This window comes from Rhopilema esculentum, chromosome 21, assembly GCF_057945365.1.
Source record: "Rhopilema esculentum isolate cy_ngs chromosome 21, ASM5794536v1, whole genome shotgun sequence".
NCBI classification, from domain to species: domain Eukaryota; kingdom Metazoa; phylum Cnidaria; class Scyphozoa; order Rhizostomeae; family Rhizostomatidae; genus Rhopilema; species Rhopilema esculentum.
Genome location: NC_142835.1, coordinates 721,696 through 745,900, shown reverse-complemented (window position 1 = coordinate 745,900; position 24,205 = coordinate 721,696). Strand labels below are relative to the sequence as shown.

At 36.2% G+C, this 24,205-nt stretch overlaps 3 protein-coding genes across 4 annotated transcripts; 2 read left to right on the top strand and 1 right to left on the bottom strand.

The window, feature by feature from the left end:
- The first annotated feature begins 371 nt into the window (after positions 1 to 371).
- LOC135684811 (uncharacterized) lies at positions 372 to 15,252 on the top strand. Of its 2 annotated transcripts, none has more exons than XM_065200468.2 (11): positions 372 to 526; positions 4,854 to 4,940; positions 5,185 to 5,344; positions 6,294 to 6,439; positions 7,539 to 7,668; positions 9,452 to 9,510; positions 10,341 to 10,463; positions 10,880 to 10,966; positions 11,788 to 11,857; positions 12,393 to 12,479; positions 14,273 to 15,252. In XM_065200468.2, the coding sequence occupies exons 2-11, from the start codon at positions 4,884 to 4,886 to the stop codon at positions 14,335 to 14,337; spliced, it is 984 nt and encodes a 327-aa protein (XP_065056540.1). In that variant the 5' UTR covers positions 372 to 526; positions 4,854 to 4,883; the 3' UTR covers positions 14,338 to 15,252. The 2 variants fall into 2 exon arrangements, with proteins under 2 accessions (XP_065056540.1, XP_065056542.1); XM_065200470.2 differs by lacking the exon at positions 372 to 526 and adding an exon at positions 1,642 to 1,660.
- A 1,947-nt stretch (positions 15,253 to 17,199) lies between these two features.
- On the top strand, positions 17,200 to 22,330 carry LOC135684807 (UDP-N-acetylglucosamine--dolichyl-phosphate N-acetylglucosaminephosphotransferase). The gene is made up of 7 exons (XM_065200465.2): positions 17,200 to 17,583; positions 18,272 to 18,395; positions 19,042 to 19,255; positions 20,043 to 20,274; positions 20,420 to 20,608; positions 20,918 to 21,161; positions 22,174 to 22,330. The coding sequence occupies exons 1-7, from the start codon at positions 17,390 to 17,392 to the stop codon at positions 22,237 to 22,239; spliced, it is 1,263 nt and encodes a 420-aa protein (XP_065056537.1). The 5' UTR covers positions 17,200 to 17,389; the 3' UTR covers positions 22,240 to 22,330.
- Positions 22,331 to 22,582: 252 nt separating this feature from the next.
- On the bottom strand, positions 22,583 to 24,186 carry LOC135684812 (cilia- and flagella-associated protein 68). Its single transcript, XM_065200471.2, has 2 exons — positions 23,838 to 24,186; positions 22,583 to 23,011 (listed from the first exon to the last, which is right to left on the bottom strand). Exons 1-2 carry the CDS (start codon positions 24,045 to 24,047, stop codon positions 22,784 to 22,786), a joined length of 438 nt encoding a protein of 145 aa, XP_065056543.1. The 5' UTR covers positions 24,048 to 24,186; the 3' UTR covers positions 22,583 to 22,783.
- Positions 24,187 to 24,205: the final 19 nt, after the last annotated feature.

Here is a 24,205-nt window from a genome sequence, read left to right as displayed (position 1 = left end):
ACCCCGTCAAGCTATTCATAGATAGAGCGAGTAGCAAGCATATTCTTCAGTTTAGTTAGTATCAAAGAATTAATAAATCCAATGCCTTATTTGGAAGCAGGATGGGATAATTTTGAAATATTTTATTGGTTAATTTTGAAATATGAAATAATGACAAGATTTCGTAATGAAATATGAAATAATGTCAACCCCCCTTTTAGAGCCTCGCTTCTCTTCGCTCCTGTTCGCTTTGCTTTGCTTCGCCTCGCTTCTCTTTTTCGCTGCAGTGTGAACGCAGCCTAACTGATTTAGATCATATGGTTTTGTTCCATGTGATTGTGATCTGATAAATTCGACTTCTTGATTTTTTCTTGGTAGGAAATGAACACTATTTCAATCCATTTTGTATGACAGTCTTCCGGGTTGATTCAGTTGTGAGCATGCGCAAAGGTACTTCCACTTTCGAGGAACTCGATTGACCTGTCGCAAAATCTGCAAAATGCAGAAGGTGTGGGGGTAATTTGAGGGGAGAGACTGACGAGTAACGGTGAGTGTGTTTGAATTATGATAATGTAGTATGGCTTCAATACTTTTCACCTATTCATCAGGGTTAACTATGATTTGGGAGATAGTTTTGCAGTGTTGTGCATGGATCGGAAATTTTAAGGATCCAAATTCGCTACCTAGATCTCGACAGTGACAGTCGCACCTAAAAAGCCCGTATGGTTATCCTCGAAGCTTATTTGATTGTACATGCAGCTCAAATCATGAAAACTCAAACTGTTAGTAGCTACGTGTAGCCAAATCTTACATGTTTCCAGCCATGTCAGATGATCTAAATAGGTTATTTAGGCCTTGTCAACTTCATTGTAATTTTTGACACAACTTCTCCAGACTCACTTGTCCTGGAAACCGCAGTTTATCCAAACTGCCCTCGATTTGCAAAGATGAAACTTGCTGTTCCATAATTACCAGTTTCAAACTGCATCTAGGTTCTAGATGAGTCATTTTTCTTTTAGATAGCGGGTTTTTCCCCCTTTCTTTTAGATAGCGGCTTGCCTATTGAGGGAGCCCCTACTGGCCCACAAGGACAATACAACATTTTTTAAACGACTTCAAATATTTCGAAACTAGCACAGAAGTCTATAACTTGATGCAAAACAATTTGGTTGTGATCGCCATCGAACTTTACTAAACAACAACAATATTTCTCACTACAAAAATAAATTCCACTACAAAAATAAATCTGTAGTAACCGTAGTAGTAATCCCCCCCCCCTCACCTAAGCCAACACATTTTCAGCACACTAGGAACCTTGAATGAGCTTAAAGATTTGTTCAGGAAATTTCCCCTCCTTTTTCTATGCATTCTGAAAAATATGCATCCATCCCCTTCTGCTTAAAACACTTCAAAAAATAAAGCCTATCTTCAATTTGTGCCCAAAGTTTGCGATAGATAGATGCCTACTAGATGTAGCATCTATAATATTATTAATCAATGGGAAAGTTCATTGTTGAGTGGAAATTTATTCATGGTTTCATCTTAGGAAAGGCTATTATGTTTCATTTTCGGTGGTATTGATAGATAGTTTAAGATTTTTATGGTAGGGCAAGGCCTGGGAGCCTAAAGCAAATCCCTAACAAAAGAAAAGAGGGAGGAATTAAGACGAGGGGAAGATTTGGTAAGTATTGTTAGAGTAAGATAAATCTGCTTGCTCTAGAAATGACTTGATTCTTGGAGATGAATGTTTAGCAATGGAAAAACTATGAGATTTCCATTTAAAGTTAAGTGGTACAGAAAAAATCTAGTTGTGAAAATGAATTTAAAATTATCCCAATTAGTACCACTATTTGAATACTTCTAGGAGACCGTTGATGGAAACGATGAATAAATAGGAGATTTGAAAGAACCCTGTGGAATGCCTGCATTTGTTGATTGGGGGTTGGAATGGTAATTATTTTGTCTAATTGCCATGGATGTATCAGAGAGAAACTTACCAAATTCAATTGACAAGAGTTTGGTGCAGTACATATTGCATTTAGACCTTTGTCCAGATGTGATCAGAAGCTTTTGAGGTGCCAAAAGATATAACTCTGATCTTACCAAATGATTCCAGGGCAGTGGACCAAACACACGAGTAGCATAGGATAGAGGATCACAATTATATCTCCTTAGAATTATATATTGGATTAGCAAAAATTATATTGGTGATCCAAAAGAAGTTTGGTAGTGTCAAGAAAGGTAAGTAGTTGTTTGGTGATGATGGTGTTGATTGTTTGGTAGTTGATGGGGTCAGACTCCCCCCCCCCTTCAGGAAAAAGAAACAATTAGGTTACTTTTCATACAAAGTGAATAGGAGAACTGGAAATTTTGTTAAGAATAAGAACTAATTCTTGGGCATGATGGCTGGTATACATCAGGCCCTTTTGTATTTAGAATTAACTAGCAGAAGAGCTTTCCAAACCTTGCAGGTTGAGAACTTGATTAGTACATTGATAGAGAAGAAGGCAGACAAACAAGGCTGTAATCCTTGATCAGCAAGATTTGAATTGGAGATAACGATTGATGCAATAAGGGTGGCCATGCTGAAGAGGTGCTAGAAGGCAATTCATTTTGAATTTTCATGGGAGGAAATGAGGATTTCCAAATGTTTTGGGAGACAACCTCACCCATGGACTGAAAAGAATGAGACTTTGCTTAGTTGTTGGAGATCTTATTGTTGCTGTGTTGAACGAAAATGGCTTGTTGATGATAAAAAGTTGAAGAATTCGGTTGATGATAAAAAGGGACAGAAGCATAAGGGTCATTAAAAAGTCATCCATTAGGGTTATAGAAAATCAGATAGAAGGTGCAGAAAACCTCTATGCAGAACTATCACAATGAGAACAAAGTGAATTGTGTTAGGTCAATAGATAATAGGCTTGGATCAGTGGTGGACTGGAATGATATTCCTCACCGGGAATTTGATCTTTAGGGGTCTGAAAAATCGGCATTTCCAGGGGCAGTGCCAAGAAATTCAAAGCAGAGGGGGGATGCTTGAGTTGATAGCTTCATTAGACTTGAAAACCCTTATTTGAAAAACGCACTAGATAACTTCACAATATTTTATGCCTATGATTTTATGGGGCAATAGTTATGCTAATGGTACATTAGATAGGGCCAGCGGTGAGTTGTTGGAGGCCCTATATATAACTGAAGGAAGAGGGAAGCAAGCAGGAACGTGAGCAGAAATTTTTTGCAAATTTACCCTTTAAGTTAAGCTTAAAGATAAGCTTAAAGTACATTTCAGAATATTTCATGCAGTTTTTTTCATGCAATAATTTAAAACATTTTCCTATCATTAAGGCATGCTTTTAGTATGTTTGATTAATTCTAGTCTTAAAATGGAATTCATTACTCTATAAGGATTCATAGACTTTTCTTTTCTTTTATTCTTTTTATTTTGTTTAAAACACTTTTTGTGAAAAATTGGGGGGGGGGGGGCTGAAGCTCCGCAGCCCCCCTCTGACATGCCCATGCTGATATTTGAAAGGTCTTGCAATGCGTGAGAATAAACTTTTTAGCGCAAAAAAGTTGAAAACAATTCAACAATAAAGTAGAATTGAAAATATTTATTTTGATAAGTTTTTTATTATTTTGCAAAATCAAATGGAAAAGTTCCATACATTTTTGAAGTCAAGTCTATCACCACGCCCAACAATACTCACTCCCACAATAACCATCCAAACCTCCTTAAACATAATTAAAGGACCCTGCGCCTCTCCCTTCTCCCAACTGCTATTTCCGCTACAACTTTCAAGAAACCTGGCAACCACAATCACTCCCTATCTGAGATTAAGGCTAATCAGACAGTCGCTTCTACTCCTTTATTTATTTGGTTTTTGGGTTATTTTTAGTGATCAAAGGGAATAAAACTCACATTTTGGAGCTCAATGTGAGTAAGTAATGATATCATCAGAACAATATATACATCAGAAGCAATGCCAAAAATATCATCAGAAGATCCATTTTCCACCTTTTCTTCACAGTACTAACCCAAATCCTAACTTTAAGTTTACATACAAGTTCTTAGTTTTCTGACAATTTTTAATCTTGCAGGAGGGCTCTTGCCCTTCCACAACTCTAAAATTTCCACCCCTATGCTTTGGTAGGGTTGCTTCTGCCCAAAAGCCACTTACCTGTTTTCGAGAATGCAGCATAAATTATTAATTGAAAAAACTAAAATTGTGCAAAAGAAATCTACAAGAGGTTCTCCTTGAGCACCTTGCAAACGTTACTCAATAACTAGGCTTTAGATAAAATTTGGAACAGAATTGTCATTTTAAGCAGACATACTGATAAATCAAGGCAATGTTGACTTGTCCACCTTTAATTATTGTATGGTAAGGCTGTCTATTTAAAAAAGTTCCAATCTGGCTTCTCCCAGAACATCAGATGTTTTGGAACAAGTTCAGAAAATTGTAGACGAGAGTTTTGCAAATTTGCTGTGTTTAAGGCAGGGTGTGAATTATCACCAACAGAAATAAAATTTTCCATCATTAACCAACGCAGCACAATGGAACTGAATGAAAGTCAGGTTAAAATTGGATTTAATTTACAAATTACCATCCTGATACTTACATTATTGCTTCAAATTACAGACACAACCTATCCTGGCCATTATCCGGATATCAAGTTTTTGTTGATACCAATAATTTCCGTTTAGAGATAAAAGTCAAAAAGTGCCATGAAAAAATTTGCCAAAATTATATTTTGATATCTTTGAGGACTAGCATGCTTTCGGAGTTTCTTTTACTCTATCTTGTCTCTATTTCTGTTTTCTTAACTTGAATTTTGAATCAGCTTACATTAAAAAGGTTGTTTATCTACGTTAGGTTTTAGGGAAGAGGGAGCACTAATCGAAAATGGCTGAAGACAGGCTGAGACCAGCTGAGCGATACATGGTTGTTTTTGGAGTCAAAGTAAGGCTTTTTTGTTTCTGACCCTATTCTCATTTCACTCTCAAAATTTTCCATCGTTAGACAAACTCAAGAGTACACGAGGTACTAGCAAGTCAAATTATTCCCTTTGTTTTCTAAATTCCAATGTAATTATTGTTATTTTGCAATAGCACATAAATTTAGTGAAATATCAAAACAAGGTGGAAGTTTATGTAAGCCAAAAATCTGTCGTTACAAGTCTGTAAATATTGCTTTGTTCTTTTAGTTTCGCAAGCCATCAGAGCTGGAGCCTTTTGAAGTCGCCTTCATGGCTCTGGGTTTAGTAAGTTGCGTGGCATCCATTGGAATGACCATTGAGCGTTTGGCTGTGACAAAGAAAGATAGCAATGACTTTGTCTTTGCTTGTCTTCTTTTCATTAACATTTGTAAGTTTTCCAGCTTTTTTCTGAGTTATGATTGATATGCAGATTAAGGACTTTAATCGTGTGGAGAAGGGTCTGCTTTATGCAAAATGCGATTGTGATTTGGAAACTTGTGAATATGTTTTTGACCTGGCCAAGTTTTTGATGCATAGTGTTATTGATTGCCATAAAAGCAATTGTACCTAAATTTGCTTAGAAAGCTATTAGATCCTGTTTTAGAGCAACTGATCTAGGAGACATTTCCTTTCTGGTCGATCAAAAGGGATGCACAACCTGTGCATTTCCCATCTCTAGTCTATCTGAAGGATTTTGTCCACACCGCTGATTTGCAGTCATCCCTGGGAGTTTTCTAAGGGTCTTCATTGGTGTTTTTCCCCAGTTTGAATACCATTTACCAATCATAACTATTTATAATTTTTGATGCTAAGATCAAAGACATGCTTTACTTGCATACTAATCTACGGTTTTTAAAGACAAATTTGAGTGGCTGCAAACACTACGCTTGAAGTCCAGATCCAGTCGTAATCCTTAACTGGTTCTATCCAACTGAAATGTGTTTCGTCTAAGTAATTAGCAATCTGAATCGTTCTGTATCGTGTTCACTATCGTGGAACTGCAACAGGAAAACTGAGAAAATAGCCATTTAACACAAATAGACATATGTAGAGTCCAAAGGTTGTTATAAAGTACCAATTTTTAATCTTTGATACTCACGGTTAAACATTAGCTTTACATCTACTTATTCTATTGAACTTTTTGATGATCTTTTGGTCGCTGTTGCTCTGTAAGTGTTCTTGAACTTAAATAGGTTAAAATGATGTGTTATTTTCTACTTTCTCAACAGTATTGACTTTTCCACAATGGTATTTCATAACCAACGCGTGTGGGCTATAGAAATGAACATTATTTTGTAACATCAAACGCCTAAAATCGCTCCTTTCTTTCATTGCAGTGTTTATTCTTTACTATGTTTTGCATGGTGTTCTAATGGAAAGACCGTTTGAGATACTGGTGTCAATGGTGACTGTCCTTATTGTATTGGGTTATTGCATCGTTGACTACGTAACAAATGTTGATCGGAGGACATCGTTGAAACTGGTATGTGTTTCCATCCTATGCAACATATATCAAAAGTAGTCACTGTTAGGCTTATTAGTGGAAATAATTTCCATCACGCTACTTTGTTTAGCAGAATATCCCTTTCAGTGCTGCTGGAAAAATTTATCCCGTCCTTTCTCCTTTTCTGTAGAAGGGTTGTTTTAATAAGCAAGGCGTGAAATAGATATTATGTAGCTAGTTGTCTTTTAACATTTTCATTTTTGGTGATGAGTTTGCTTATGTGTAGTGTGGTAATTAAAAGTTTGAAAAAAGCAAACATTTTATGACATACTAAAAGCTTTTTCGTCTGACACTCCTCAGAGCATAAAACGTCAAAATAAGGTTCCGAAAGCACACAAATAGAAAATATATACCCAGTTGTGGATCGAAATAGGCCAATCAGAAAGACGCAAGCACAAGACCGGTATAGTTGACCAATCAGTGCTGCGAGCCTAAAGAAAAATTGCCAATGGAGTACAAGAGAGAAAACGAACTCCTTCTGTCTACACAATGGCGGCTTTTTCGTTTTTATGTAGATCGACTCCAAAACTGCTAGATGGAAGGACGACCGGGCTCTGCCAATTATCCGAAACATGTCGTCATTATAGAGTTTTGCACAAGCTGGGTTGTCTAAAAGATGTTGACCGATGGCAGAATCACTTGTTTTAACAGTGTTTCTAGACCTACAAGAACAAGGAGGCTGTTCTCTTTGAGGGGCAGTTTTGTTTCTTATGTTGTAAGGAACATGCTGTTTTAACCTATCCCCCAATCTTTGGGTTGTGCGTCCTATGTAGCCAGAATCACACTGGCACGTAAATTCATAAATGACGGAACTTTTTTGTTTGGTAGGAACGCAATTCTTTTGAATGGATGGAAGGGCTCTCCTAGTGCTGTAAACAATCCGAGGATTGACAGCAAAGAAACATTTGGTTATGGCTTGCCTAATCTGACTCTCGAATCGCAAGGAACTGTTACCAACCCATGTCAGACGAAAATGCTTTTAGTATGTCGTAAAATGCTTGCTTTTGCTGATTTCAATATTACATTAAACTTTCCGCTATCATAATTTGACCAAGTAAAAGGAACTTTCTTTTTTCAGGTCCGGCTTATAGTTGTTTGTGCCTTAGGGCCGGTTGATATTGCCCTTGCTGGAATGGTGGCTTGGAAATTTTTCGAAGGGCCAGGAAATCTTACCTTTAGACTTGTTGGGGCAAACATGCAGTTGCAGCGTGCGTATATGACTGAATTGAATTTTATTTGATTTGCCAAATCATGGTTTATCCAAATTCATCTGCCAAAGCCGGGTTAATGTTGACTTACCCACTTTTCTTGGCTTGGTTCCTTACTATTACCTTAAAACAGTTGCAATGGTTTTGCTGATTTCGTAACGGAATTTTCATTAGATCTAGTTTAAATTTTGTGAATTTTTTCGCTTGCTATTTTATTCTTTATTTGTGATCTTTTTTATCGTTCCTTTCCTTTTTCTGCCTCGCCCGCTCTTTTTAGGCGCCCTGCTATTTTTCCTGTTTGAGCCTTCTCATTCTATTCTTTCCACGCCTTTACCCTTTGATTTTCATTTACCATTTTTCCTACTCAATTCCTGATTCCTTTCGTCTTTCCTGCCACCAAATTTTAGATGCTGTTTATATGTAGGAGGGGCCAGCCTCCCTAAGAGGACTGGATTTTACTTTGCACATACATGGAAATTTTAAAGCCCTCTTAGAAGGGCTGGCAGAGTAGAGTATGCTCCCACGCAGCATCTGACAAAGTGGGGGTTGCAAGTGAAGGTGGATTTTGGCGCCATAATAATTTTACCAAGGCGGATAAAGTGCATTGCCTTCTCGTGTGCTGTCAAGTGATAACAATTTTTACTGCGATGAAATGCACGAATAAGGCCTTCTTACTAATTGGAAAAGTCACCAAACGAACCAATTCAACCAGATAATAAGCTTTTTATATTGCAAATGAAGCCATCAGTTGAAAAAATTTAAACTTGCAAAGCAAAATAAAGAGTGCTACCTAAGAAAAGGAAATGTTGGGTAACATCTTGGAAAACTGAACAGTGGTGGGAAAATATGATAGAAGGTATGGTTTCTGAGATGAACTAGGGAAGAAATTTCCAAGTGACACGCGTAAGAACTGAGTTCATTCATACAGATCTCGGGTGTTTAATAGCGAAATCTCACCTAGGCGGGCTGGCCCTCCTCCATATAAAAAGGACCCTCCTGTTTGCTTTTTCTGCTTGTCTTCTTCCTCATTTCCTCCTTATCCTGCTCCACCCTATGGGCTTTTACTATTTTCCTTATTTCTTCCTCGCCTTTTGTTCTCTGCTCTCATGGCTCTCTTCCCTTTTCCTTACTCTTGCTTCGTCCATCCACTGCATTTACCTGTTCTATTCCTTCCTCCCTACCACTCTTTCTTCCGCGCCATGGTACCCTCCTCTCTCTCCACTTTCCAGCCGACTCCTTTATAACTTACCCACTTTTTCCTTGACTCTTAAGCTGTTTTTTTGAGTTTCTGTTTTTTCGTGTAGGTGTAACATTTTATATTCAATTTATATTCATATCCGATTTATATTCAAGTGAACAGACATTACGATAATCATTTAAGAGGAAAGAATTCAGAATTACTTATCAAAAACATTCTGAATTGAAGCATTTGTCACATGGTCAGTGAATATAAATCAGATGACATAGCAAGCATAATACTTTACAACAATGTGCATTTATTCCCTTTCTTTTCATGCTCTTTTTTCCACTTTCTTTATCTGTTGGGTGTCTGACTTTAAGCGTAACCCACTTTCGTCCACGCCATTCATTCTTTGCATGCTTCTCTTTTTCTCTTTCGCCTCATGCATCCTTTCGCCCCTAGTATACAAAGGTATACGAAGGTGTCACGGAGACCTTAGGGGTCATATCTGGTCTGAGGTGCTTTGGAATGTAGAAAAGTTAACCATGTCCCACATTTCATATGCGTGTACAGTGTTGAGGGATTTGATACATTGTTTTTCAGGTATATGCAAGTTCTATCATTTCTTCACCGCATTCATGGGTTTTGGATTGCAGATGGTCGTATGTATTTGCATTATTAAGCTATTGACGTCATTTCCTCTTAATTGAGCTAAACAAACAGTGCTGAAAAACGAAGCAATGCTGAAATGTTTAATTCTCATCGTCGAGACATACAGTATATCATTTGTAATGTTTTAAAGTACTGAGAGGAGCTGTACTGAGAGGAGCTGTACTGAGAGGAGCTGTACTGAGGGGAGCTGTACTGAGAGGAGCTGTACTGAGAGGAGCTGTACTGAGGGGAGCTATACTGAGAGGAGCTGTACTGAGAGGAGCTGTACTGAGGGGAGCTGTACTGAGAGGAGCTGTACTGAGAGGAGCTGTACTGAGAGGAGCTGTACCGAGAGGAGCTGTACTGAGAGGAGCTGTACTGAGAGGAGCTGTACTGAGAAGAGCTGTACTGTAATTACGTTTAACATATCAAAGCGTAATTTAATGCAATTCAGTGTATTGCATGGTAAAGGCGATCGACGGTCAAGAAATGATTACAAATTTATTCCCGGTTTGCTGTAACACCAAGCGCTACTGTTTGCATCGTTCTAACACTACCTTGGTATTGTCGAAGAAACATTTTTTGCATTTGAAGTAATGCCCGAACATCACCTTTAGCGATAAAGTCATATTTGCAACTGTTATGCTTAACTTTTTTGTTTAAAGTGCTCAAAATGCAAAGACTCAAGCACGGAGAATGTGAAAAATTTATCATCTTGGGAAGATCCCCTCCTTAGCAAACATACATTCATTTAAACACAGTGCTAAAACTTTAAAACTGAGTTTGAAATTCGAGTTGATGTTCTGTAAAAACTTAAAGCTCTTTTTCTTGGTTTTGACAGCTGATTCTGTTGGTTTTGTTGTGCATATCAGATGAAGGTTCAAAGTTGGCACTGAGTGAGAAAATCATCATTGGAATCGGAGTTCCACTTAGCTGCGTAAATATTCTCATCGGCCGTTTGGGTGTAAGTGAATACATAGAAATCCACTTTTTTCGTCTTTTATCATGTCTCACAGAAGGTGATGTGGTTGCCCTACTGTTGGCCATGAAAACTGCACCGTCTTATAAGCGACTTCATTATGCTCTTTATGTCATTTATGTTTAGTCATTATGGAAGCAATGCTTTTCGGAGTCGTCTCGTGCGACCTTCCATCTATGATCTCTGCCAAAAGTTCTTTGGATGCACTGTTGCTCAAGTGTTGTTTTAATTTATTGAATTGTTTCTAGTTAAAAAGCTGACATCGTATCCCCCCTCCGCCAAAGCAATATTGGTTGTAGAGTTAGATACTCTAGCTATCTGACATGAATCCCTTGGACCACACCGAACAAACCTTCTTTTTCAACCGCCCCAGTTCTTGATTTAGGTTTGATTTTTTGTAGGCTCGACTGGAAAACCCAATCATGACTTACTGCTTTTTGGGCTTCTGCGTCGCACAATCAGCGTATATCATTTACCTCTTCGACAGGGTAAGATACAAAATATTCATTGAATTTACCATTCTTTCATCTTTCGTGCAAGTGCTAGTTGCATCTTCAATATCTTAGCTCCTTATAAACTTATAGAGAATGAAAAATTGCCTAAGAAAGATCTTGTTAGGGTGCTTTTTGACTGTTTGTTATTTTAAAGGGTCTGGCTCACGTAACCGTAAAGAGCAATTTTGCGCGGGACAGTCTGCGTGTAAGATGTAGGGTTACCGGATATCCGGTAGGCCGGACAATCCGGCGCCGGATCCCTGATTTTTTTAAAATCCGGTTCCGGCCGGTTTTTTTCCAAAATCGTGCAAGGTTATGATGCAAAAAAAGAACATTCTCGCCATCCCTTATAAGAAGTTTTGATCGCTTGTCTTCGAAGATGTTTTCAGCCTCCGGAAAATACCGCTCTGAATAAACATTAGATTCTGGATTAGACAAATATTGTTCGGCTAGCTTGGCAATGTGGGGGAAGGTAGTCTGGTGCTGCTTCCAACAAAGGTAAGGACTCTCTTAGCGTATTATGCAGCAATATGTCATTTAAGTTGCTGTGGTGGATTCACCCCATCTACAAGTATCAACACAACAACATTGTCCCTCAGCCTTACAAGTGACCCAGCCCCTTTGACAAATTTACGCAGATTCCCTCTACCATTCGAATACTTGAGGCAGGACGTTTCCTTTATTTGTAACCAAGGTATGCCAATGCGAATATCAAGGCAGAAGACAATGTTGATATTGTACCAAAGTGTCTCTTTTCAAAAGATGTTAATGACTGGCTTTGTGTTTATTCATTTTTGCTTTTCGATTGTTTACAGTTTGGGGATCAGCTAGAAAAAGCCGATGAAAACCACGAGAAGGTCCTTTATGGTTCAATCATTGCTGCAGGTGAATCTTTGAATAACACAAAAAGCGATTTAGTTTTGTAGTTTCATCATCCTCCCTCACCACGCTTTTTGACAACTTTATAAGTTATTTATTACGTATTTTGTCGTCATCATTGTGGAGTACCACGTGCTGAAGCTTTGAAGAATTAAATATGAGACGTAGTTATGCATCGGTTTATAATTGATAAGTATATCTAAGCTGTTTTGGCAAACCGACTGTGGGACTGAGTACTGAAGCTTCTGTCTTTTGAAGCGGTGTTGGTTACTGTAGCTCGCTCACATCCTTCTCTTCTTGTTGAGCTCTTAATGTCTTAAAAAATTGGACAATATTACAGGACCGTTTCAGACAATATTACAGGACCTTTTTTGATATATGATATGCTGGTTGTAGGTTTTGTTGCTGATTATTGGCTTTGCACCATTTGGCTCCAATCATACAAAGCTATCTCTACCAAAAAATGATATCCCTGTTAACATTTAATTCATTTTTTGCATGTTCCATTGCATTTTCTCATAAAGCCGCATTGTAATTTTAGCTGCCATTGGTCTGGGGGTGCAGATTGTACTAATGGCACTCTGTGTTGTTGTGATAAGAAATTTCGGAAAAGGACTTAAGGAAAAGCGTAAGTCTCATTGTTTTATTCTTTGTTACATTGCCTCATTGTGAATAAACCATCATTTCTAAATCTAATTCAATTGTTGTAACTGGTTTTCTATTAATGTTTGCACTTCTGCACCTTTTCTGAAAGAGGGTCTTATTAGCCAGTTTCTTTTTTGTTTTACGGAAGAATGCTCAATTTCATTGCAAATAAAGAATAGCCAACTGTATATTGACGAAAAAATAGCCAATTTTACTTGCAAGGAAGAATAGCCAATTTTACTTGCAAGGAAGAAAAGTCAATTTTACTTTCAAGGAAGAATAGCCAATTTTACTTGCAAGGAAGAATAGCCAATTTTACTTTCAAGGAAGAATAGCTAATTTTACTTTCAAGGAAGAAAAGCCAATTTTACTTGCAAGGAAGAAAAGCCGATTTTACTTGCAAGGAAGAATAGCCAATTCTACTTGCAAGGAAGAAAAGCCAATTTTACTTTCAAGGAAGAATAGCCAATTTTACTTTCAAGGAAGAAAAGCCAATTTTACTTGCAAGGAAGAAAAGCCAATTTTACTTCCAAGGAAGAAAAGCCAATTTTACTTGCAAGGAAGAATAGCCAAATTTTACTTGCAAGGAAGAATAGCCAATTTTACTTTCAAGGAAGAAAAGCCAATTTTACTTGCAAGGAAGAATAGCCAATTTTACTTGCAAGGAAGAATAGCCAATTTTACTTTCAAGGAAGAAAAGCCAATTTTACTTGCAAGGAAGAATAGCCAATTTTACTTTCAAGAAAGAATAGCCAATTCTACTTGCAAGGAAGAAAAGCCAATTTTACTTTCAAGGAAGAATAGCCAATTTTACTTTCAAGGAAGAAAAGCCAATTTTACTTGCAAGGAAGAAAAGCCAATTTTACTTCCAAGGAAGAAAAGCCAATTTTACTTCCAAGGAAGAATAGCCAATTTTACTTGCAAGGAAGAATAGCCAATTTTACTTTCAAGGAAGAAAAGCCAATTTTACTTGCAAGGAAGAATAGCCAATTTTACTTGCAAGGAAGAATAGCCAATTTTACTTTCAAGGAAGAAAAGCCAATTTTACTTGCAAGGAAGAATAGCCAATTTTACTTTCAAGGAAGAATAGCCAATTTTACTTGCAAGGAAAAAAAGCCAATTTTACTTGCAAGGAAGAATAGCCAATTTTACTTGCAAGGAAGAATAGCCAATTTTACTTGCAAGGAAGAAAGCCAATTTTACTTTCAAGGAAGAATAGCCAATTTTACTTGCAAGGAAGAAAAGCCAATTTTACTTGCAAGGAAGAAAGCCAATTTTACTTGCAAGGAAGAAAAGCCTAATTGCCTAAAATAAAAGAGTAGCAGTTTTTTATTTGAGTGAAGACTTCAGTCAATTTCAGTCACAGTAGAGAAAATCCAACTGACCTTAGAAGGACAAACACTGATTTTGCTCGAATGGACGAGTAGCAATTTTTGACCACAGAATATTCAATTTTTTTTCACAATGAAGAATGTCCAATTTTCTTTTATTGAAGAATAACCAACTTTATGTATAGGGAGAAACAGCCAATTTACCTATGAAGGACAAAGACTGAATTTTACTAAAATGGAAGAGTACAATTGTTGCTTTGAAGGGAGATTTGGTTATTTCATTCAAAATGAAGAATAGAAAATTGTATTTTGATGGAAGAATAACCAACACTGAATTTTAATTAAATCAATTATTACTAAAATCTAAAATCGTGTATTTAAGAATTTCATAATAAATTTTATAATACTTTAGCCTGTTTTCCTCAACACAAGTTTCCCTTTCTAGTCTACCAACAAAATGAAGGCCAATCAACTGAAGAAAGATATATTCAACAAAGCGATGACTCCTAATCATCCTCTTCGCAGAAGGAGTTGTACAGTTGTTTGTAACCAATTACTCATTCTGGCGTAAACATTTTGTAATTGTTCTTTTCATTTTGATCAGTACGATAGACGTTGTTAATCTTGCTTGCAAACAAGCTTTTTTCATTTGCAAACATAGAATGCTGTAGTAGTGTAGTTTTATCTTCGCAGTTTTTACACAACACATCGCATATTGACAATGGTTTGAGCCGTGTAAAAAGTATCGACCATTCACAGCAATAATGATGCCAAGAAATTTGTAATTGGTGTACAGTATAACGGTGTTGTACAGATGATCTTTAGTTGACCAGAACGCGGCACTCGCTGTAGTGCGTGAACCTTGCATGACACACCACCTTGTTTGAGCATACAGCCTCAGCGTACCAATAAGTATTTATTTGGATTCAGGTTGGTGATGATAATTTACCTGTCAGGCGTATTCGTCCGACTGTAGCCTGTTGTCCATCAAACATATTTCAGCAGAATCAAAAAATGGCTTCCTCAATAACAGAATCTTCCTTGCTAGAATGGTGCACCGAGCCTTCCTTTGATCTTCAAATTTGTCACCAATGTGTAACAAGATAGATCAGTTGAATGGACTATGGCTTCATGACGGCCCAATGTTTACCATTTCAGAAAATACGTTTCTAGTAGGCATTTATAGTGGTAATAGTTGTTCTTCTGTTTTTGTTCCTCGTTGATTCGGTATATATTCGCAGATGCTGGCGATTTCATTTTAATATACAGAAGTTTGTTTACCGTGTATAATGATTTTCAAAATTGTGTAACGGCATGCTGATAAACATTATTTACAAACAATGAAGAACATAATTTAGCGATACAAGTTGTGTTATCATGCTTAAAGTAAATGCGGTAACAATTTGATTTCCTCTCTTCTCTGCACGGCTGGATGTCTCGTTTCTTTTCTTTCTTTTCCTTAAGGATATGCTACTCTAAGATTCCTGCGAAAATATCCGTTTGCTTTTCAAAATACCTGCATCCATTACGCTTTAAAGTGACCAGCAAAACCAGCATTTTTATGTTACGATATTCCAAATCATGTCCAGCAAGGCTTGCTTTGGCGACCTTGCAGTATTCAGGATAATCTACACAAAAATAAGCCTAGCCAAAAATATGATCATAGGCCATTCATGTTTAAAATTTCTTATCAATAACCTCGACGTAATAACACTTACAATACGAAAGATTTAAACGCAGGATCGCTTTGAAAATGAAATGAAATTTAATTTCTTAGAAATGGTTTTTCTACCAAAGAGTTTTGGTTAGTGGTACTGGTGTTATATTGCTGCACATATGGCCATAGAAATTTATATTCAATACTGAGACACGATACACGGGAAAATGGTTTATAATCAACTATTACTATGATACCCAAAAATGTCATTACCGCTTTGTAACGCAAAAAATACCATTGAAGTTTCAAATCTTCTAAACTTTCCTTAGATAGATGTAATGTTATATTTTTAGTAGGTACAATTTTGTAGTTAGGAAGTTTCTGCTGTATTTGTTTGAAAAAACCATTGCCCAAGCAGTGGCGGATCCAGACTACCGCCATTACCGCTCGAGCGGTAGTCAGATTACTCAAAAAATTATAGAAACAAGGATCATTTTCATGTTTATCCTACTACTTTAATTAAACCATAATTAATTATTGAAAATATTTGATCGCGCTGCAAACCAAGCCTTTCTTCCTAGGAACATGCCTGAAATTTCCACAGAGACAAAAATATTGTTTAATCCTTATCGCTATGGAAATTGCGTGCCAATTGCCGAGCCACATGTTTGCAAATAGAAGGCTAGCATGAGGGGATGATGAAATCATGGCTTGCTAGCTAAGGGGGTTGAGTCGGTGTAGAGCGGATTCGAGCTGCACTGAGCGGTAGTCAGCCTGCCTAAACCAATCAAATCGTCAGAAATCACTGCCAACCTGGGGGGATGCATACAAATTTTGTTGACAACCAATGAACAACCGAGTTGACTACCGCTCAGATGGGGGGTTGAGTAGTACTGCCGCTCAACGCGGCTCAAACGTTACAGAAAGATGGGGGGATGCCTACATATTCTGCAAGTGGGCAAACTGTAACTTCAAAGCCGATGTGACCCATTAATCTGTACAACACACAACTATTCGTAGGGATATATTTTAAAAGAATATTAAATTAAAAGTCAGGCCCACAATATTCGCCAAAAGTATGATTCTTTGTTTAACAAAAGTTGCTCTCAATAATTGCAAATTTTATCTAGCTTTTTAACTTGTAATTTCCAACAGGTCTGATTATCATAAGTAATTGTCCGACTAAATGCAAGCTTTAGGCGACACTTCAAAATTCTGCCAAATGTATCTTTTTTTAATTCTATGGTGTTCCTCGTCTAAATGCCGTGAATTTTTTTTAGAATATCCATCCTCAGAATATTGAATAAGATTATTTATTTCTTCTCAAGCTTGTTGTAAGGATACATGAAATTTCAGTAGAGCACCGCTTGTCTCCTGAAAATGGTCTACATAAGAAATTATAGAAAGCAATAATCATTTTAGAAAACCGGGTGTGACCAATAAATGGGTGTGGTCTAAAGGGTGTGGTCAACCCTCTATCTCATTTCGGCGGTAGTCAGATTTTTGGCTGGATCCGCCACTGCCAAGTGTTGAATAAATAAAGGGTGAAACAGATAAAACAATATCATCGATGCTCGGCAGAACAGCCCCAAATTTCAACCAAGCGTTCGGCCTATGTAACCCTTTATATTACTGGCAAAGAAATCTCAAAACAGCCAAAATTTTTGGTGTTTGAACTCCGTTTCCGCATTAGCCTCTGTTCGAAAAACAAAGCAAACGAGACTTGCGAATCACTGTTTTGCGAGACTCAAGATGGCGTATGGGAAATTTTGATGAACCTGGAAAGCAGTCTTTTGTCGCCCAGTTAAAAGGCATCATATTGCAGAACAGCTTTTTAGAGAAGAAAATCAAAGAAGAGATATATAAATTTTGTGTTTAATAACTTATCAAAACGAAAGTTTAGTCATGGCTGAGATGAATTCGAGCAAAACTGAATTTAACAACAATGCGGTGCACGTCTTTTACCCAGCATTGATCAACGTAGTTTACTCAATATCTGCCTTTGTGATGACAATGATTTTGGTTCCAGCAACAAAGGGGTATTTCATGAAAGCTGGTTTGAAAGGAAAGGATATGGCAAAGAAAGACAAGCGAGAAATGTATGACTTCTTACAATTAAGTCTTCACGATTTCAGGACATGAAATTTTTAGCCGGAATGACTTTGAATTAGGTTGCATTATTTGTTGCTGCCTCCCCTCAGTCCAAAAAATGAAATATAGTCGACTTTGCTTACAGTCACTTCGCTTGAACATAGACCCAAATTCGCAAAACTGTTCAATTCAGCTCTGTTTACAGTCACACTCTTACACAGTCGCTACTCTTCAAGTCAGCCTGGCTTAATTTGTAGGTAATTTGTAGGTTACTACATTCCCCCACAGCAAATTTTTTTGGCCTACTGCCACAAGAAAGTAAAACAATAAGCAGCAAAACAGTTGCTATCCATATAAGAGACTGGATGGCTTATTTTTTTCTCACAATAAGCTGTCCTAGAAAATTTCATTTATTTAATTTGAATTAAGTTTCAGTGTTATATTGGAATTTTGATTCCAAGTATGCATTTGTAGTTGTTTCATATCTAGCCTCCTAAAAGGAAGTATTAAGACCCTGAGAGGCTATGTTTATTGGTCAGTGTACTGGTCCTTCCTCTTGATGTGACCACACCTCATGATTCTTATGCCTAGAATTACAGAGGACTTGAACCCTAGATCTTTGAATCTGTAATTTGCAACTACAACCAATGGTCCATCCTTGCACCTATGAATGGCTGCCTTTTTATACTTTTTCAGCCCAGAATCACTTGGTGTTATTTGTGGCATGGTTTATTTGATCTGTATGTTCTTGTTTATACCAATGCCTTTTGTTACAAAGTGGATGGCCCAGGATGATTCTACAGATTTTCCCCACCATGAAGTAAGAAAAATGATAATTCTTTCTGTAATTCTTAAAAGATTTTCCAGAATTTGTTTGTTGTATTTCGTATTTCATTCAACCAAAAATAAGAACATTAATTTAGAAAACTTACCAAGGTAGTAGTATTGGTCAGTTTAGCAGTTTGCTGATAAACATGTGCATGACAACAGGTAAATAGATAAATGAAGATAAAAAAGTTATTGTCCAAGTAGTACAAGAAATATTGTCAAACTTAACACAAGATTGCTAATGCTTTCAATTTTAGATAAATCATAAGCTAAGCATAAAAGTAGAAAGAAAAATCACCATTACAAGACAGCTACTCTGAAATCTTCAGGGTAGGGATTGAAGGAGATTCTTATCTGCAAACAAGCTATCATTGAGTGACCTGAAAAATTCAGTACAGATTATTTATACTGACACAACTTTGCATGTAAAAACAACTTGAAATCACTATGTTATGCATTCATATGCAACTCTATTGTAACCTTTAGGACTCTACGCTTTTTTCTTTTGGGACTAAATAAATTCAGTTAATGTTTTTTATTTTTGGTAAAGAAGTTTGTTTTACAACAAGAAATTCACAGAATTTTTATATTTAGTATCAACATTAAACCAAAATGTTAATTAGTTCATTCATATCTAGTTTGTAGAATTCATTGTTGCACTGCTGTCCATTTGCTGCATGATTCTTCTTGGATTTGCTGATGATGTCCTTGATCTGAAGTGGAGACATAAACTATTTCTGCCAACAATTGCTTCATTGCCTCTGTTAATGGTTTATCATGTGAACTTCAACTCAACAACAATTATTATTCCTAAACCTCTGCGACTTTACATTGGAGTAGACCTCAATCTCGGTATGGATTCTTCTTTTGAAAATTTTGAACAATTTATTTGGATTTTGTTAGTAAGATTCTCATTATAAAAAAAGCTACCAAACTGTTATCATATCGTGTAATACTGACTAACTGTTGTGATCACATTAAAAACAGCCCTCAAACAAGAGGATTGCATTTAGATCAACAAAATAGTTTTATAAAAACGTTAATTGCAAATATTTGAAAAACCAACCCATCCATTATAGCAGGGTAATTACAAAGCTTTTCCTTAAAGTTAGCTAGATTCACACTTGAAGTGACTTTGAGCCTTTCTCATCACCTTCAGAATATGATGGTGTTGCATTGTATTAGCGAGTCTCAACTATTCTACTCCAAGGTTTTCCCAATCCATAATGCAAGAAGGACATAATCATATAATTCCTAGGTTCTTTTTGCCACAATATTTTCAATAAACAAGCCAATTGAGTTTTCCCAGATGTAGAATTGTTCTTTTGCCTTCTTAGGAAAAATGAATGTAAACATTAAGCAGTGTCAATGTGACATTACCAAAGTATACAAAATGTCGTCAATTTCAGAGGCAATTCTTCCATTGTTTAGTATGACCAAAACCTTATTTTTTGCTCCAACACAACATGTGGTGTCAGTCTAATGTGTAACTTAGGCCTATTATTGCTTAATGATACTGACTGCTTATTTATTCAATGATTGTAGGTTATTTGCAATACACTTTGTATGTTGTTTTTTCAAACTAATATGGATCTAGCTCTATAATCAAACCCTGTAGTTTGATTTATCATTATTTTAGGTATTATGTACTACTTGTATATGGGCATGCTTGCTGTTTTTTGCACAAATGCTATCAACATATTGGCTGGGATCAATGGCATTGAAGTTGGGCAGTCACTTATCATCTCCTGCTCTATCATAGCATTCAATTTTATTGAGCTTTATGGTGATTGCTGGAAAACTCATTTGTTTTCCCTCTATCTCATTATGCCATACACTGGAGTTTGTGCTGCTTTGCTATATCACAACTGGTGAGTGTTTATTTTTGTGTAATCCATTTAATGCTAATAAAATCCCTTGAGTAATGAGTTCTTCTTATTTCTGCTTTTTTATACTACCGTTAAGTTTTTATTTATGAATATTGGCATTATTTTGATCGTGATTTGTTGTTTACAGGTATCCTGCAAGCATTTTTGTTGGTGATACCTTCTGCTACTTTTCTGGCATGACTTTTGCTGTGATTGCAATCCTGAGTCACTTCAGCAAAACTATGTTGCTATTCTTTATCCCTCAAGTTGTCAACTTTGTTTATTCTGCACCACAGTTGTTCCATTTGATACCGTGTCCAAGACACAGATTACCAAGGTATGCCATTTTATTTCAAATATTATAAATTCTCTTTTTCAAAAGAGCACAGTTTAATATAACTACCCACAGCTATTTAGAAACTTGTGAATTACTTCTATCATTTACAGTCAAATAAAGTCTTTTTTCTGTTTTGAACTGTTTTCCACACATTTACTGATCGTTGGTTGACTTACAAGACCAAATTGCATGATGGTTATTAATGTAATTAATAAATTCATCATCATCAGGAAGCATTTATCAAAGATTTTCAGTGTGCTCCTTAAAAGGTTTGCATCTAGTTTGCTGTTGCAAATTTGTCTTTTTCAGATACAATGAGAAAACTGACAGGCTTGAAATGAGCAAAGCAGTTTTTAAGAAGTCAGAACTCAATTTCCTTGGGAGATTAGTCATTAGTATTGCTGGGAAATTGGGGCTGCTTCATGTTAAAGACAACTTAGGAGAAGATAAGGAAAGAATTGAGATCAATAACATGACTTTGATCAACTTGGTTATCAAGTTTATTGGACCGGTTCATGAAAGTACTTTGACTGTCATCTTGATGGTTGTTCAGGTATGTTGACTGTATTTCATACTGCTTACATATTTGTCTTCTAGCAAATGTTTAATTAACAAATGGGTTTTTATGTTACCAAAAACATAGAAACAGAAACAAACAAATCTCAGAAACGCACAATTATTTCACACAAAAGAAGTTTTATTTAAAGAGGGTGTTTGTTGTACTCCTGCAGGTCAGATGGTCTTGTGGCAAATACATTTTTCATTAAATTTCTGAATTTAAAAAACTATTCAAATTTGCCAGGTGTGTTTTGTGAGTTGGCTATATTCAATGCCATTGAAACACCGCTTTGTTGTGAGCAGCTACAGTTCAGTTCTCTAATTAATACCAAATGTAATGTTACCCGGTACAGAAAAACACCAATTTGTGTACAGGAGGTCATTTTCATTAAACATTACTGACACCATTTTTTTCAATGTTAGAAATCATGATGAGAATTGCAGGTCATAAGCTTTTTCTCTTTCATTTTTGTCTTAATCTAAACTGTTATCATTCAAACTGTTATCATCAACTGAAGACATGTAAGAGCATTATGCAAGAGCTGTGTTGTTTCTGTGAATATTGCACAAGTGCTGCTGATATGGGCTTATATTTTCCGGGAAGAATGTCTCCTTTTCTCTTTGCTTCTTGATGTCTCTCAAGGTTTATTGTAAGGATTTTTCACCTCCTTATATAAAGAACACTAGAAGGGTTATGTGCCATTGCTAAACTTAAGGTAAAATACTATGTTTATAGAGCAAGTTTCTTAAAATAGACAGATGAAGCTTCTTCCATCCTTTTGTTGGTTTCTTTGATATTCTTTTCTGTTAGTTCTTATAATAAGGGGAATAAAATAATAAACAAGTCTGATTGATGTCTGGTTTATTGAATGTTCTGTTGTATAAAAAGTTCTGTACATAATTCAATGTCAGATCATTAACCATGCCTATAGTATTTTTCAGCTGTTTTTTACTAAGTAAATGTTCAATGTCCTTAAATATAAAACAAATTTATTGTATTTCTTCAGGTTCTTGGAAGTTTTGTTGCATTTTGGATCAGATACCACTTGGCAAGCCTATTTTATGATGTGTAATTGTAGAACAATAAATTGAGATGGTTTTATATTTCATTTGATTAGTAGCAAATTTCTCAGTGAATTTCTATGATGATACAAATCAACTGTGTTTTTGGTTCTTTGTTTTTTTTGCTTTTTACTAGAACTCTTTGCCATAACCCTGGCCATAGTCATTTTTGTTTTTTTGCACACAGATTTTGATATGATCTTGTGCAAATGTAGTCAGAGTTTCTTCAGCCTTGGTACAGTGAAATTCAACTAAATCCTGTGCTTTTCACTGACAACGTTTGTGGTTTGTGTCAAATTTTCCTCAGTTTATCATGCTAATTTGAGATGGGCGATGTGCCAAAAAGCTGGAAACCATTGTTAATTTTGTCATTGTATGATTTTTATATTTACTATTCAAAGTTTCAAGCAATCACTTAAAATTGTTATGGTATCTTTAAAAAATTGATTTCATTGCTTTATTAAAAAAAAACAGAAAACTACAAAACATAAAAAACTTCTGGATTTTTCAAAATTAACTCTAACAATAAATTCTAAACAAAAACAAGGTTTGCAATTATTTCTGAGTTGTAGTTCTTGGATCTTTGTAAGCACTTTGCGAAGTAGTTTCAAATGAGTTGTAAGTTTGTTTTAATTCCCTGGGATCCAACTCTGGCTGGTGGTGTGGAAAGCTTCTTGGTTCAGATACTGCACCACCAATTTTCTTCACGTAATCTGGTAGGTTGCTCACTTTGCCTTTTGTCTTGAAGTCATTCTCATAGCTTGTTTGAAAATAATGGCTGTACTAGAAAATGAATAAAAAGCACAAAACCATCAGACATGGGTGTCCATTAAAGGGCAAAGGTGTGAATTATAGGAATTCATATGGCCATCCTTAAAACTTCTTTTGAAAGCATGCTTACATTGAAGGGACAACATAGGATTGAGATTCATCTACATATCACCAATTACTATGAAACACCTTTAAAAAGGTTTAACAGCCTCTTTTTGCCTATTTTTCTGCTCCTTGGAGAAATTGCAGAAAAGCTCATATGAGGAGAGAGATGCCAAGAAATCAGTATTTTTAAGTATTCACTCTATATGATGCCCTCTTGCTACTTACTATTTTCCTTTTCACTTTTTATTTCACTTCAGCTGAGCTGATTTTCAAGGAGTTAACAAAAAACTTTAATTACAATATACTCTATGCAAATGAAATAAACCAATTGTACCTATAATAAAACCATAATGTAAAAACTTCATTACAAAGTATGACTTTGCAGTTGAAACATAAAATCACCTCTAAAATGATTGTTTAAACATATTCTTAGATGATGCCTGCTTAGACCCAGCTGAAAGCTATTCCATGTTTTGCTCCTCTGTAAGAGAAACATTATTGCGCATTTGCTGACTTTTCCTTGCCAACCGCAGGCAGGTGAATAAATCGTTAAATTCGCCAGGTCTAAACGCAACAAACCAATATGCATCCAAGGAGAACGCAAGAAGTAAACTGAGTTTTTGCCCTTACTTTCAACGATAATGTTGCAAAAAATTAAGTTCACTCTATATGTCTAGGTTTTTTAGAATTTCTAATAGTTACTTTATGATAACATTTTAAGTAAAAGTGAAACCTGTGACGGAATGGGCTTGTTTATAGACATATTTCTGGTATCATAGCGTTCTTCGTTCCAGTTCCCAATCAGAGTTTCGTGTGAATATCCAGTTTCGTTTGTGGTGCACCTCCATCCAAACTGTTTGAATTTGTTTCCGTCTGAGTGGTCCCAAGTTTCACCTTGGCCAGAAGCTGTAAGATAGCCGCAAAATGGTGGTCTACTAGACATCTTTCAATTCAAAATCAGTGTCTTCCACTAGAATTTGGCAGCAAATACTGTTTACATTCGTTCGTTTCTATGGCAATCAATACAAAAGAGGCATTTTCCTCCGCATCGCAGTATCGATGAAGAACAACACTTCACGTTATAAAATATTTAATTCTAAA